The sequence below is a fragment of the Hipposideros armiger genome, unplaced genomic scaffold (assembly GCF_001890085.2).
Source record: "Hipposideros armiger isolate ML-2016 unplaced genomic scaffold, ASM189008v1 scaffold_953, whole genome shotgun sequence".
NCBI classification, from domain to species: Eukaryota; Metazoa; Chordata; class Mammalia; order Chiroptera; family Hipposideridae; genus Hipposideros; species Hipposideros armiger.
In genome coordinates this window covers 260,212-273,379 of record NW_017732303.1, presented here as the reverse complement: position 1 = coordinate 273,379, position 13,168 = coordinate 260,212, and the positions used below count along the sequence as shown (strand labels likewise).

The 13,168-nt window shown below is 37.0% G+C and overlaps 1 protein-coding gene across 5 annotated transcripts in view; it reads left to right on the top strand.

Annotated features, from left to right (window-relative positions):
• Positions 1-13,168, top strand: part of BLVRA (biliverdin reductase A) — a 92,278-nt gene that overhangs the window by 44,202 nt on the left and 34,908 nt on the right. For all 5 annotated transcript variants that reach the window (XM_019630840.1, XM_019630837.1, XM_019630836.1 and 2 more), the window contains one exon: positions 2,607-2,704. In XM_019630840.1, the coding sequence (XP_019486385.1) occupies positions 2,607-2,704 (98 nt within the window). The remainder of the gene's footprint in view (positions 1-2,606; positions 2,705-13,168) is intronic.

Below are 13,168 nucleotides of genomic sequence, written 5' to 3'. Positions count from 1 at the left end.
CGGCGACTGATCTGCCTCGCCAGAGAAGAGCGCAATGATGGTGCCAACTTGGGCCAGTGAAGCAACATCCTCCACAACCAGATTGAAGAACAAAACGACAGCAACTTGTCTGTTCCCCTTCCCCCAATTCCCCAATAAAAAAAAATGTCTCTACTTCAGCCTCTAGATCAGGTGGTCATAAGGAACTTTAAGGATCATTACTGGTACTGTATGGAAAGGATTGTCAGCACTTATGAAGAGAACCCCAATTGAGAAGACATCATGAAAGTATTGAATGATTATACCATTGAAGATGCCATCATTGGTATAGAAAAAGCTGTGAAAGCCGTCAAGCCCGCATAATCAATTCTTGCTGAAGAAAACTGTGTCCAGATGTTATGTATGACTTCACAGGATTTACAACAGAGCCAATCAAGAAAATTATGAAAGAGATTTTGGATATGGCATAAAATGGTGTGGGGGGTGTTGAAGGGTTTGAAGATATGGATCTTGGAGAAATTCAAGACCTAATAGACACCACACCAGAGGAATTAACAAAAGACTCCTTGATGTGAGAAGAGTGCTTCCAAACCAGTGCCAAATGATGAGGAAGAAGACATGGAAGAAGCGTGTCAGAAAACACATTGACATTAGACAGTCTGGCAGAAGGGTTCCTTATTCAAGACTGCTTTTGACTTCTTTTATGACATGGACCCTTCTATGACATGAACAATGAAACTAAAGCAAACTGTGAATGAACATTGGTACCATATAGAAACATTAGAGAAATGAAAAAGCAAAAACATCAGACAAATTTCTTTGTATTTCCAGAAAGCTGCACTGAGTAACTGCCTCTCCTTCCACCTCCTCCACTTCTTTCACCTCTGCCACCTGAGACAGCAAAACCAACCCCTTCTCTTCTTCTTTCTCTTCCTACTCAATGTGAAGTCAATGAGGATGAAGACCCTTATGATGATACACTCCCACTTAATGAATAGTAAATAATCATCATGCTGTACAGTTAATAAACTTATCTGTTGTGTATGTGTGTGAGCATTTTCATGTGAAAATCTAATGATTGTATGGCATGAACTCCATGAGTCTTTTTTGTCATCATCATCATCATCATCATCATCATCCCCTGAGTATTCATCATGTAGAACATGCTTTGCGGGACTTGTATGGAAGTGGATAGCCTATCTTTACATAAGCATAAGGTCAGTGGTAATATTGAATTAATAATGTTAGTGTTCTTACTGGTTTATAACTGCTTTCAAAGAATTACATTATTGTATAGTATACCTCTCATAATTGGAGAAACTGCCTATCAGCCTATCATCATAGGTAATTGTCTTTTTAAAAAGTGTAACAGTGTTTTCAATACTGTATTATGAATATGACTGTAATACTGTATGCCATAAAAATTTTATGACTCATTCATTGGTGTATAGTCTAGGCTACCATGAAGCAATTATATTCATTACACTGGCCTACCATAAACCAATCATATTGTTGCTTCTTTGTTATCAATGCATGAATTGTTATAGCTGTAAATAAATATGAATTTACTTTTCACATATTTTCATTTTTGATGTCTAGTGTTAGTAATACATATAACATCTACAGTATTTTGTATCATATAAGACAATATTGGTGTAGGTACTGATAGATGATTCATCTTGTATACAGGTGACATAAACTTATAGTATTGATACAGTACAATACTATAAGGTATTTTCTCTTCCTTATAACTTTCTTAGTAACATTTTCTCTAGCTTTATTGTAAAAATATGGTATATAATGCACATACAAAATATGTGTTAATCAACTGTTTATGTTATTGATAAGTCTTCCAGTCAACAGTAGGCTATTAATAGTTAAGATTTTGGGAAGTCAAAAGTTATATGTGGATTTTAGACTCTGTGGGAGGTTGCCTCTAAACCCCGCATTGTTTGAGTCAACTGTAAATATTTATACTCTAGAATACCTAGAGAATAAAATCCAAACTTCTGAGCACAGCATTCTAAGTCCTTCAACATTCAGGCTCCCAGCTACTTTTATGACCTCATTTTCCTTTACTCCCTGTAGCCTACTCCCCTGCCATGCTGAAATTCGCACCATTGTCCAAATGAAAAAGCCAAAAAATGCCCTACATGTGCTGCTCTAAGTGAAATTCCATCATTCAGTTGTACCTGGAAAATGCCTTCTTATACTAAAGAGTCAGTTCAATTGTCATTAGTGAAATCTTTCCAGACTGCCTCAGGCAGAGCTAGCTGCCATGGGTTTTGTAGTCTTTATTTGAATTCATGTAGTAACAAGCAATTTACCTGTTAAGGTGTCTTTATTTCTCCTCCAGAGTAACTGGTAAATAGTACCTAGTTGAGTATGTGAGTGGATAAATAACTGAATGTTCAAATTAACACATAACTATAAAGTCATTCTCTACTGTATAGTAAAAAATAATGTGAGGTACAATTGATTCTCCTTATCCTGTGGCCTTGACTCTTACCTGCATGACAGATTTACACACACAGACTTTTGTGCATTTATAACATTCTGTACTCTCCTGTGGGGCATTTTAGTGAAGTTTGTTTGAAGTGTATTTTCTCTATCTCTTGTTCTCAAAGGCAGTTCCTTAATGCGGGCAAGCACATCCTTGTTGAATATCCTATGACACTGTCTCGGGCAGCAGCTCAGGACCTGTGGGAGCTGGCTGAGCAGAAAGGTGATGTATGTTCTGTCTGTCTAGGGCATAGACTCTCTTACTTGCTGCTTCTAAGATTTCTATGGTGCCATCTTTATGCCTTTAAAGTTTAACCCCATATCAGATATATTACTGGTCCAAAGGGCTCCCAACCCCTTCCTCCCTCAGTACTGCAGGCACATATAAGGGCTGGGTGGAGGGCCAACAGGGCAGAGGGATGGGTGGTAATTTTCAAACTTTAGTTTGAGACTTGGCAGCTTCTTTTACTCTAATTAAAATATGAATTAGTTTCCACCCATATTAGTATCATGATATTATTTATTTATGTGATATTTATATTACTAATGGAAAAGTGCCCAGATCAGAGCAATTAATTGTTTTATATGCATACTTTGTAGTTTTTGTTGTGTTTTAAGCAGAACACCATTTATTAAATATTTATTATATGCCAGGAACTTGGGAATTTTGGTAAGCACTTCATATGTTATTTTGCTTAATCCTCCAAGAAATCCTTAGAGATAGGTATTTTCTCTAGCTTATATATATCTCACAGATTTCTTGCTAAATTAGTGCTAAGAGGAGATAAATAATTTGTGCCAGGTCACAAAACTAGTAACATGACTCCTGAATGGGAGATAGAGATTTGGATTCAATCCTTATGGGCTCTGAAGTCCACATTTGTTCCTCTGAATTATCTTGTCCTCCAGAGATTTTTAGAGTAACTATATAAGTCCCTCTATGGAGGCAACTAAAATTAATTAGAATGTTTAGGGGTTAAAAGAGCTAGTTACAGAAAGTTTAAATTACAGACTTCCCACCCCCCAACATTTGCTATTGAAACTGATATATGAACAAAATATCATGAACAATTATAATGAAAATTATCAAAGAAAGCACCTTGTGGTTATCACCAGTGTAGACTGATCACACTTTATTGAAACTCTTGATTGCCTTTCCCTAGCACTGGACTGTGCTCCTGTAGGAAAAAGTCTATATTTACCCTTTTGCAGCCCCAGCAGGTAAACCTAAAGATGGCCTAGAACTTACTAGGTATTCAATAGATGTGTGTCACACTAACAGGTGAATGAATGAATGAATGAATGAATGAATGAATGAATGAATGAATAACTATTGAAGTGAGTGAGAGGATTGGGGAGCTTTGGGGTCATGGGGTCCTGTGTGGTATTTTTTGTAGCACAGATGTCCATGGATGAAGTCTAAGATTCCAAAGTATGTCCCACAGATTTCTTGCTAATTGCAAAGAAAAAAAAAGTCCCTTTACAATGAAGACCTCTACTGTTTCCATCTTAACCAAATGATTGCTAATATGGATCATTATGACATTACAAGCTATCTAGCATGATGTACAACTGAGATTTAAACCACACTTTCACTTCACAGGAAATATAGAGTGAAGTAACAAATGACACCAGTAAAAAAAATCAAGCAAACTAGAATATGGAATACTCTACAAGATAACAGGCTAAGTTTCTTCAGAAATACAATGTCCTGCATATAGTAACTTCCTTCCAAAAAGTATAATATGGAAAGGAGGGAAAAAAGAGTAACTTTACACTGGAGAAACCAGACAGACACTACCTAAGCCAGGTGATCAAGGTCAATATCAACTGTGATAAGTTATATTAATAGCATGTACCCTTGATATAATGTAATTAGAATGGCCTATTACTTCTCAGTTTCCTTTCTAAAACATATAACCACAATCTGAGAAAAACATCAGAAAAATTCTGGTTGATTGTCATTCTACAAGATACCTCACCAGTACTCTTCAGAATTTCCAAGGTCATTAAAAAACAGAAAGTTTGAGAAACTTTCCAATTTGAGAGGAGACTAAGTAAGGAGACATGATGCCTAAATGTAATGTAGTATCCTGAAACTGAAAAAGCACATTAGGTAAAAACTAAGGAAATTTGAATAAAGACTTTAGATAATTTTTTTTTCAGTGAGAAAAAAAAGAAACAATATTAAGGATTGGTGTTACATTGGAGCATTGGTATTAGCTCCTTAAAAGAATCTGGATGCATATATACAGATCATGACTAGCTTTAAAAAAAGAAACAAAAAGTCCTTCAAAACGAAAGTGACCTTTATTCTCAAGGCAAGTATTCAAAAGTCCTACTAGAACATTCATTAAGCAGGTTTTATTTGATAGTTAACTTTATGTATGAGCTATTGTGTGTGTGATAACAGGGATAACAAAAAGATAACCCTTATCCTTGAGGAGCCCACATTGCCAAATAGCAGTATTAACTTACTTGCTGAAAGCAAACTTACTTGAAAGTAAATTATAAAGGTAACTATGGCATTTACATTGTAGCCTAGGAACTAATAATCTCATTCAGTGGTGCATACCTAAATGTTATATCATGTTGGATGACAAAAGTTATAGGTAATTTGGGAATTTTATCAGTGATGTGGTGGAATAAGAAGCCCGGAGACCTCATTTGCCCATGGAAGCATTGACGTAACAATATATAGACCAAAATGTCTTACTGAGAACTCCAGAAATCAGATAAGTGGTTGTAGTACCCCAGGCAAGCAGAAAGCCAAGGAGAGCTGCATTGAAGTGGATAAGAAAGTTCATTGCATTTGCTTGTCATAGCCCTTTCCATTGTATGGTGTGATCAGAAGAAAACTCCTAATTCTTCACGTCTTCCTCAGAGGGAATGGGGAAGAGGAGAGCAGAACATGTATGTAATGTTCTGGGTTTTTAGGAGGCTACTTGAGAGATTGGTTTTTGTTTCTCCTGACTTGGAGTGGTGAAGGAAATGGTAGTATACTTTAGATGCCATGTTGGGGCTGCTGAGAGCAAGGTGAAAGACACAATACTGCAGGCAGACACCAGGAGGAGCAAGGGATTATAGGCTTTTCAGAGCTGGAGCAAACATATTTAACTTGGAAAGTATATACATCAACCCAGAGAGAGCACATCCCCAGAAAAGGTTTGATAGGCCCCCAGAATTTTTTGCCTGGCTGAGTGGTGAAGGCCTTCTCCTTTACAAAGCTATTCTGTAAAGACTGGGAGAGGTGGCTATTTTTTCCACTATTCAAATCTCAACAAATGATCACAAGGAATACAAAGAAACAGGGAAACAGCCCATTCAAAGGAACAACAACAACAACAACAAAGACTGACTCTAAAGAAATGTAGATCTAGGAAGTACCTGACAAAGAATTCAAAATAACTTTCTAAAAGATGGTCAGTCAGCTAAAAGAGAACACAGACAAGTAAACAAAATCAGGAAAACCAAATGAGCAAAATGCAAATATATCAACAAAGAGAGGTAAACTATAAAAAAGAACCAAACAGAATTTCTGGAGCTGAAGAATAAAATAACGGAATTGAAAAGTAAACAAGAAGTGTTCAATAACAATGTTGATCAAGCAGAAGAAAGAATTAGCAAACTTGAAGATAAGTCATATGAAATTTGAGTCAATGGAGAAACAACAAAAAAAGAATGAAAACGAAGAAAGCTTATGGGACTTATGTGATATCATCAAGCAGAGCAATATATGCATTTTACAATTCAAAAGGAGGAGAGAGAGAGGGGCAGAGGGCTTATCTAAAGAAATAATGGCTGAAGACTCCCCAAATTTGAGGAAGGAAATGGCATACAAATTCCAGACACTTAATGAATTCCAACTAGTATAAATCTCAAGACCCACATCATGACACATTATAATCACACTGTCAGAAGTTGCAGATAAAGGCAGACTCTTGAAAAAAGCATGAGCAAAGTGACTCATGTACAAGGGAACTCTTTTAAGATTATCAGCAGAATTCTCAGCAAAAACCTTGCATGTCAGAGGGGAGTGGGAAGATGCATTCAGAGTGTTGAAAGAAAACAACTCTGCCAATCAAGAATACTATATTGATCAAAATTGTCCTTCAGAAATGAAGGCAAAACTAAGACTTACCCAGACAAACAAAAACTGAGGGAGTTAATCACCACTAGACCTACCCTACAAGAATTGCTGAAAGGAGTTCTTCAAATAGAAACAAAAGGATACTAGACAGTAACATGAAAGCATACAAATTTTTTTTTAACTCTGGTAAAGATAAATGTAAAGACAAATATAGAATCCTATAGTATTTTGCTGGTGCATTAATTTTAATTCTGGTATACAATGAAAGACAAAGCATAAAATAATATAAATCTGAATCAGGTCCAAGATGGCAGATTAGGTAAACACTATGCCTACTGCATCCCAGGATGACACCAAATTTACAAATAAATTACAGTAAAATCAACCTCAAAATTCATTTGAAGACTAGCTGAAAAGAAACCCTGTAACTAAGGGTATAAAGAAGAGGCCATCTTGAGATGGGTAGGAGGGAGAGAGATGCAAAAGGGGCTGACCACAAACCCCAGATACTGGTCGAACACTGGGAGGGAACCCTTGGTGGCTGAGATCCCTCCTGAAGAGGGAGGGGTCCCCAGCGTAAGGGTCCTGTGCCGGGAAGAGGAGTTCTCATGGCATCTGGCAGTGAAAATCAGTGAGGACTCTGTACATCCTGGTAAGACAGAAGGCAGCTCGAAACCCATATGGCATCTTATAGAGCCTGCACACAGACTCACTTGCTTGCAAACACTCACCTGGTCTGGTGGAGGGGTGCAACTTGAGGAAAGATTTGAGTTGTGTGGCTTGGAGCAAGGGCTGGAGGGATAGCAGCCATTATTGTTACTGTGTGGAGTCTGAGACACAAGTAATACGGGAGGGAACCATCTTTTCTGTGTTGATTCCTCCCCAAAGGGCCAAGTCTGGGACTGCAGTGGTCTGGTGGAATCCACGTGTGTGCACCACCTTGGTGACACCCTGGGTTCCCACCTCCCTGCATAGCTGGTGCTACATTGCCCAGGACATTCTTGACTACTGGGCTGCTGGCCCCGCCTCACAAGTTGCAAAGCCTTCTTGAAGTAGTGGACAGACTCCAGCAGCCTGGAAAATGTTTGGTGGTGAGTGCTCACCCAGGATCTTTGGAACATACCCACAGGAGATTAGGCAGACCTCACAATTTGACTACAAATGACACATAGAACATAAGGTCACCGAAATACACTGAGACATAGATGATCTACCTAATACGTAAAAGCAAACACAGAACAACAGTCAGAATGAGGAAACAAAGAAACATGTCCAAAATAAAAGAATAGAAGAAACCTCCAGAAGTGGAACTAAATGAAATGGAGGCAGTCAACCTACCAGAAACAGTTTAAAACACTGATAAGAATGATGAAGGAATTTAGTGAGAATTTCAACGAAGAGATAGCAAACATAAAGAAGGATATAGAAACCATGAAAAATAACCCATCAGAAATAAAGCATACAATAATTGAAGTGAAGAATACACCAGAAGGAATCACCAGCAGATTAGATGAAGCAGAGGATTGAATCAGCGATTTAGAAGACAAAGTAGTAGAATTCACCCAATCGGAAAAACAGAAAGAAAAAACAATGAAAATAGTTTAAGAGACCTCTGGGACAACATCAAGTGCAACAACATTCGTATCATAGGAATACCAGAAGGAGAAGACAAGGAGCAAGGAATCAAGAACGTATTTGAAAAAATAATGACGGAAAACTTTCCTAACCTGGTGAAGGAAAATCACATACAAGTCAAGAAAGCACAGAGAGTTCCAAAAAAAGATGAACCCAAACAGGCTTGCATCATAGTTAAAATGGCAAGGTTAAAGACAGACAATCCTAAAAGCAGCAAGACATAGACAACAAGTTACTTATAAGGGAGCTCCCATAAGACTATCAGCTGACTTTTCTACAGAAAGTTTGCAGGCCAGAAGGGAGTGGCAGGACATATTCAAAGTGATGCAAAACAAAGGCCTACAACCAAGATTGCTCTACCCAGAAAGGCTATCATTCAAAATTGAAGGAGAGATAAAAAGCTTCCCAGAAAAGAATAAACTAAAGAAATTAATTACCACCAAGCCAGTATTGCAGGAATATTAAAAGGGCTTCTTTAAGCAGAAGAAAGAGAAAAACAATCTACCTAATGAAGACCAGAAATACAAATAATAAAATGGCAATAACTGTGTACCTATCAGTAACCATTTTAAATGTAAATGGATTAAATGTTCTAATCAAAAGACATAGGTAGCTGGATCGATAAGAAAACAGGACCCATGCATATGCTGTTTACAAGAGACTCACCTCAGATTGAAAGACACATACAGACTGAAAGTAAAGGGATGGAATAAGCTATTTTATGCAAATAGAAACTAGAAAAAAATCTGGAGTAGCAATACTTATGTTGGACAAAATAGACTTTAAAATGAAGACTATAATAAAAGACAAAGAAGGGCACTATATAATAATAGAAGGATCGATCCAACAAGAACATAATCCTAGTAAACATCTATGTACCCAACATAGGAGCACCTAAATATATAAAACAGATATTGACTGACATAAAGACAGAGATCAACAGTAACACTATCGTAGCAGGGGACTTTACCACCCCACTGACACCAATGGGCAGATCCTCCAGACATAATCAATATGGAAACAGTGGGCTTAAATGACACATTAGACCAGTTGGATTTAATCGATATTTTTAGGGCATTTCATCCCAGAGCAGTAGACTATACATTTTTCTGAAGTGCACATGGAACATTTTCCAAGATAGACCACATGTTAGGCCACAACACAAGCTTCAATAAATTTAAGAAGATTAAAATCATAACAAGCATCTTCTCTAATCACATTGCTATGAAACTAGAAATCAATTACAAGAAGAAAACCAGAAAACACATGGAGGCTGAATAACATGTTACTAAATGATAAATTAATCAACAGTGAAATCAAGGAATAAATCAAAAGATACCTTGAGACAAACAAAAAGGAAAACACACTGAACTTAAATCTATGGGATGTAGCAAAGGCAGTCCTAAGAGGGAAATTCATAGCAATGCAGGCATCTCTAAAGCAACAAGAAAGATCTCATTCAACAGGCTATCTTTACACCTAAGGGAACAGGAAAAAGAACGGCAAAATAAACCCAAAGGGAGTACAAGGAAGGAAATAATAATAATCAGAGTGCAAATAAGTGAAATACAGACCAAAAAAGCAATACTAAAGATCAATGAGCCCAAGAGCTGGTTCATTGAAAAGATAAACAAAGTTGACAAAACTTTAGCCAGATTCATTAAGAAAAAGACATAGAGGGCCCAAATTAATAAAATCAGAAATGAAAGAGAAGTGAGAACAGACACAGAAATACAAAAAAAGTTTAATAAAATACTATGAGCAATTATACACCAACAAATTAGACAATTTGGAAGAAATGGATAAACTTCTGAAAGCATACAATTTTCCAAGACTGAATCGAGAAGAAACAGAAAATCTGAACAGACCGACTACTACCAATGAAATTGAATCAGTAATCAACAAGCTCTCAATTAACAAAAGTCCAAGACCAGGTGACTTCACAGGTCATCTGGTTTTACCAAACTGGTCATTTTGGTTTTACCAAACATTCAGAAAAGAACTATCACCTGTTCTGCTCAAAATATTCCAAAAAAATCACGAGGGAAGGCTCTCAAGCTAAGTTACGAGGCAACCATTACCCTGATCCCAAAACCAGACAAACACATTACAAAAAAATAAAACTGTAGGCCAATAATCCTCATGAACATAAACACAAAAATCCTCAACAAAATATTAGCAAACCGAAGTCAGCAATACATTAAAAAGATCACACACCATGACCAAGTGGGATTCATTCCTAGTATGCAAGAATGGATCTGTATCCACAAATCAATTAACATGATACACCACATAAATAAAATGAAAAATAAAAATCATATGGTCATAGAAATAGATGCAGAAAGAGCATTTGACAGAATCTAGCATTTACTTATGATAAAAACTCACAGGAAAGTGGGGATAGAGGGAACATATCTCAACATCCTAAAGGCCATATATGATAAACCCACAGCTAACATCATAATCAATGGGGAAAAGCTAGAACCATTTTCCTTAAGATCAGGAACAAGACAAGGTTCCCACATTCACCACTTTTATTTAACATTGTTGTGGAAGTTCTAGCCACATCAGTCAGACAAGAAAAATAAATAAAAGGCATCCAAATTGGAAAGGAGAAAGTAAAATTGTCATTATAAGTAGATGACATGATATTGTAGAGAGAGAATCCCAAGACTCCACCAAACAACTCTTAGAACTGATAAATGAATTTAGTAGAGTAGCAGGATACAAAGTTAATATTCAGAAGTCAGTTGCATTTGTTCTGACAATTTTGTGAACTCGTTGCAACAATGTTGCTAACCTTTTCTTTTTAATATCAGAGGAATTATTTATTATGAATAAGTACAAACTGGACAAACAGTTAACCAAGTGTACCATTTGGTAGTGCTGAAAAGGCAACATGAAAGAGTTTGACGACCTGAAATTTTCGCCCACAATTTATGGCTCTTGTATCACAACAATGCACCAGCTCACAGGACACTGCCTGTGAGGAGATTTTAGCAAGTAAACAAATTACTGTATTAAAACACCCTCCCTACTCACCTGATCTGGCCCCCAATGACTTCTTTCTTTACCCAAAGGTAAAGGAAATATTGATATGAAACATTTTGATGACATTCAGGACGTGAATGGTAATACGATGACAGCTCTTATGGCAATTTTAGAAAGAGTTCCAAAAGTGCTTTGAAGGGTGGACTCGGTGCTGGCATCAGTGCATAGCTTCCCAAGGGTAGTACTTCAAAGGTGACTATAGTGATATTCAACAATGAGGTATGTAGCACTTTTTCTAGGATGAGTTGATGAATTTAATTGTCAGACCTCGTATACACCAATAACAAACTACCAGAAGGAGAAATTAAGAAAACAATCCCAATAAACATCAGACCACATATATTTTTACAGATAAATGATTTCAGATTTTTGGAATATATACCCAAGAGAGAGATAGCTGGATCATATGGTAACTCTATTCTTAGTTTTTTGAGGAACCTCCACATGGCCTTTCACAGTGGCTGCACCAACCTGCATTTTCCCCAAAAGTGTATGAGGGTTTCTTTTTCTCCGCAGCCTCTCCAACACTTGTTATTATCTGTTTTGTTGATGATAGCCATTCTAATTGGTGTGAGGTGATAACTCATTGTGGATTTTATCTGCATTACTCTGATGATTAGTGATGTTGAGCATCTTTTTATATGTCTATTGGCCATCTGTATGTCCTCTTTGGAGAAATTATTCTCTCCCCATTTTTAATTGGATTGTTTGTTTTGTTGTTGTTGTTTTGTATGAGTTCCTTATATATTATGGATATTAGCCTCTTATCAGAGGCATTGTTTGCAAAAATCTTCTTCCATTTGGTTGGTTGCATCTTTATTTTGTTGATGGTTTCTTTGGCTGTACAGAAGCCTTTTAGTTTGATATAGTCCCATTTATTTATTTTAGCTTTTACTTCCCTTGCCTTTCAGGCCAAATTCATAAAATTCTCTTTGAACCCAAGGCCCATAAATTCAGTACCTATGTTTTCTTCTATGCAGCTTATTGTTTCAGGTCTTATGTTTAGATCTTGGTCCATTTTGAGTTAATTTTGGTACATGGTGACAGATAACAGTATAGTTTCATTCTTTTGCATGTGGCTTTCAATTCTCCCAGAACCATTTATTGAAGAGGCTCTCTTTTCTCCATTGTATGTTTTTGGCCCCTTTGTCGAAAATTGTCTGTCCATATTTATGTGGGATTATTTCTGGGTTTTCAGTTCTATTCCATTGGTTGTGTGTCTGTTTCTCTGCCAGCACCCTACTGTTTTGATTATTGTTGCTGTGTAGTACAAGCTCATGTCAGGGAGTGTGATACCTACAGTATTGTTCTTTCTTCTTAGGATTTCTTTGGCTATTCAAGGTCTTTTGTGGTTCCATGCAAATCTGATGATTTTTTGTTCTATTTCTTTAAAAAATGCCATTGGGATTTTGATGGGCATTGCATTAAACCTGTAGACTGCTTTGGGTAATATGGCCCTTTTAATTGTGTTGTGCCATCCAATCCATGACCATGGAATGTCTTTTCATTTATTTGTGTCTTCTTCAATTTGTTTAAAAAAATTATTTATGGTGGCCAAGACATGGAAACAACCAAAGTGTTCTTCAATAGATGTTTGGATAAAAATGTGATATCTATACACAATGGAATACTATTCTGCCATAAGAAAAGATGAAATAGTGCCATTTGTGACAACATGGATGGATCTTGAGATTATTATGCTAAACAAAGTAAGTCAGACAGAAAAAGTCGAGAGCCATATGATTTCACTGATATGTGGGATATAAAACTGAAAGAAACAGGGCCGGCCAAGTGGCACGATGGTTAAGAACTGGCTTGGGATGCCAGAGGGCCCAGGTTCGGATCCCACATATGAGGGCCAGTGACACTGCCCTCCACAGCTAAGATGCTGAACAACAGCTCAACCTGGAG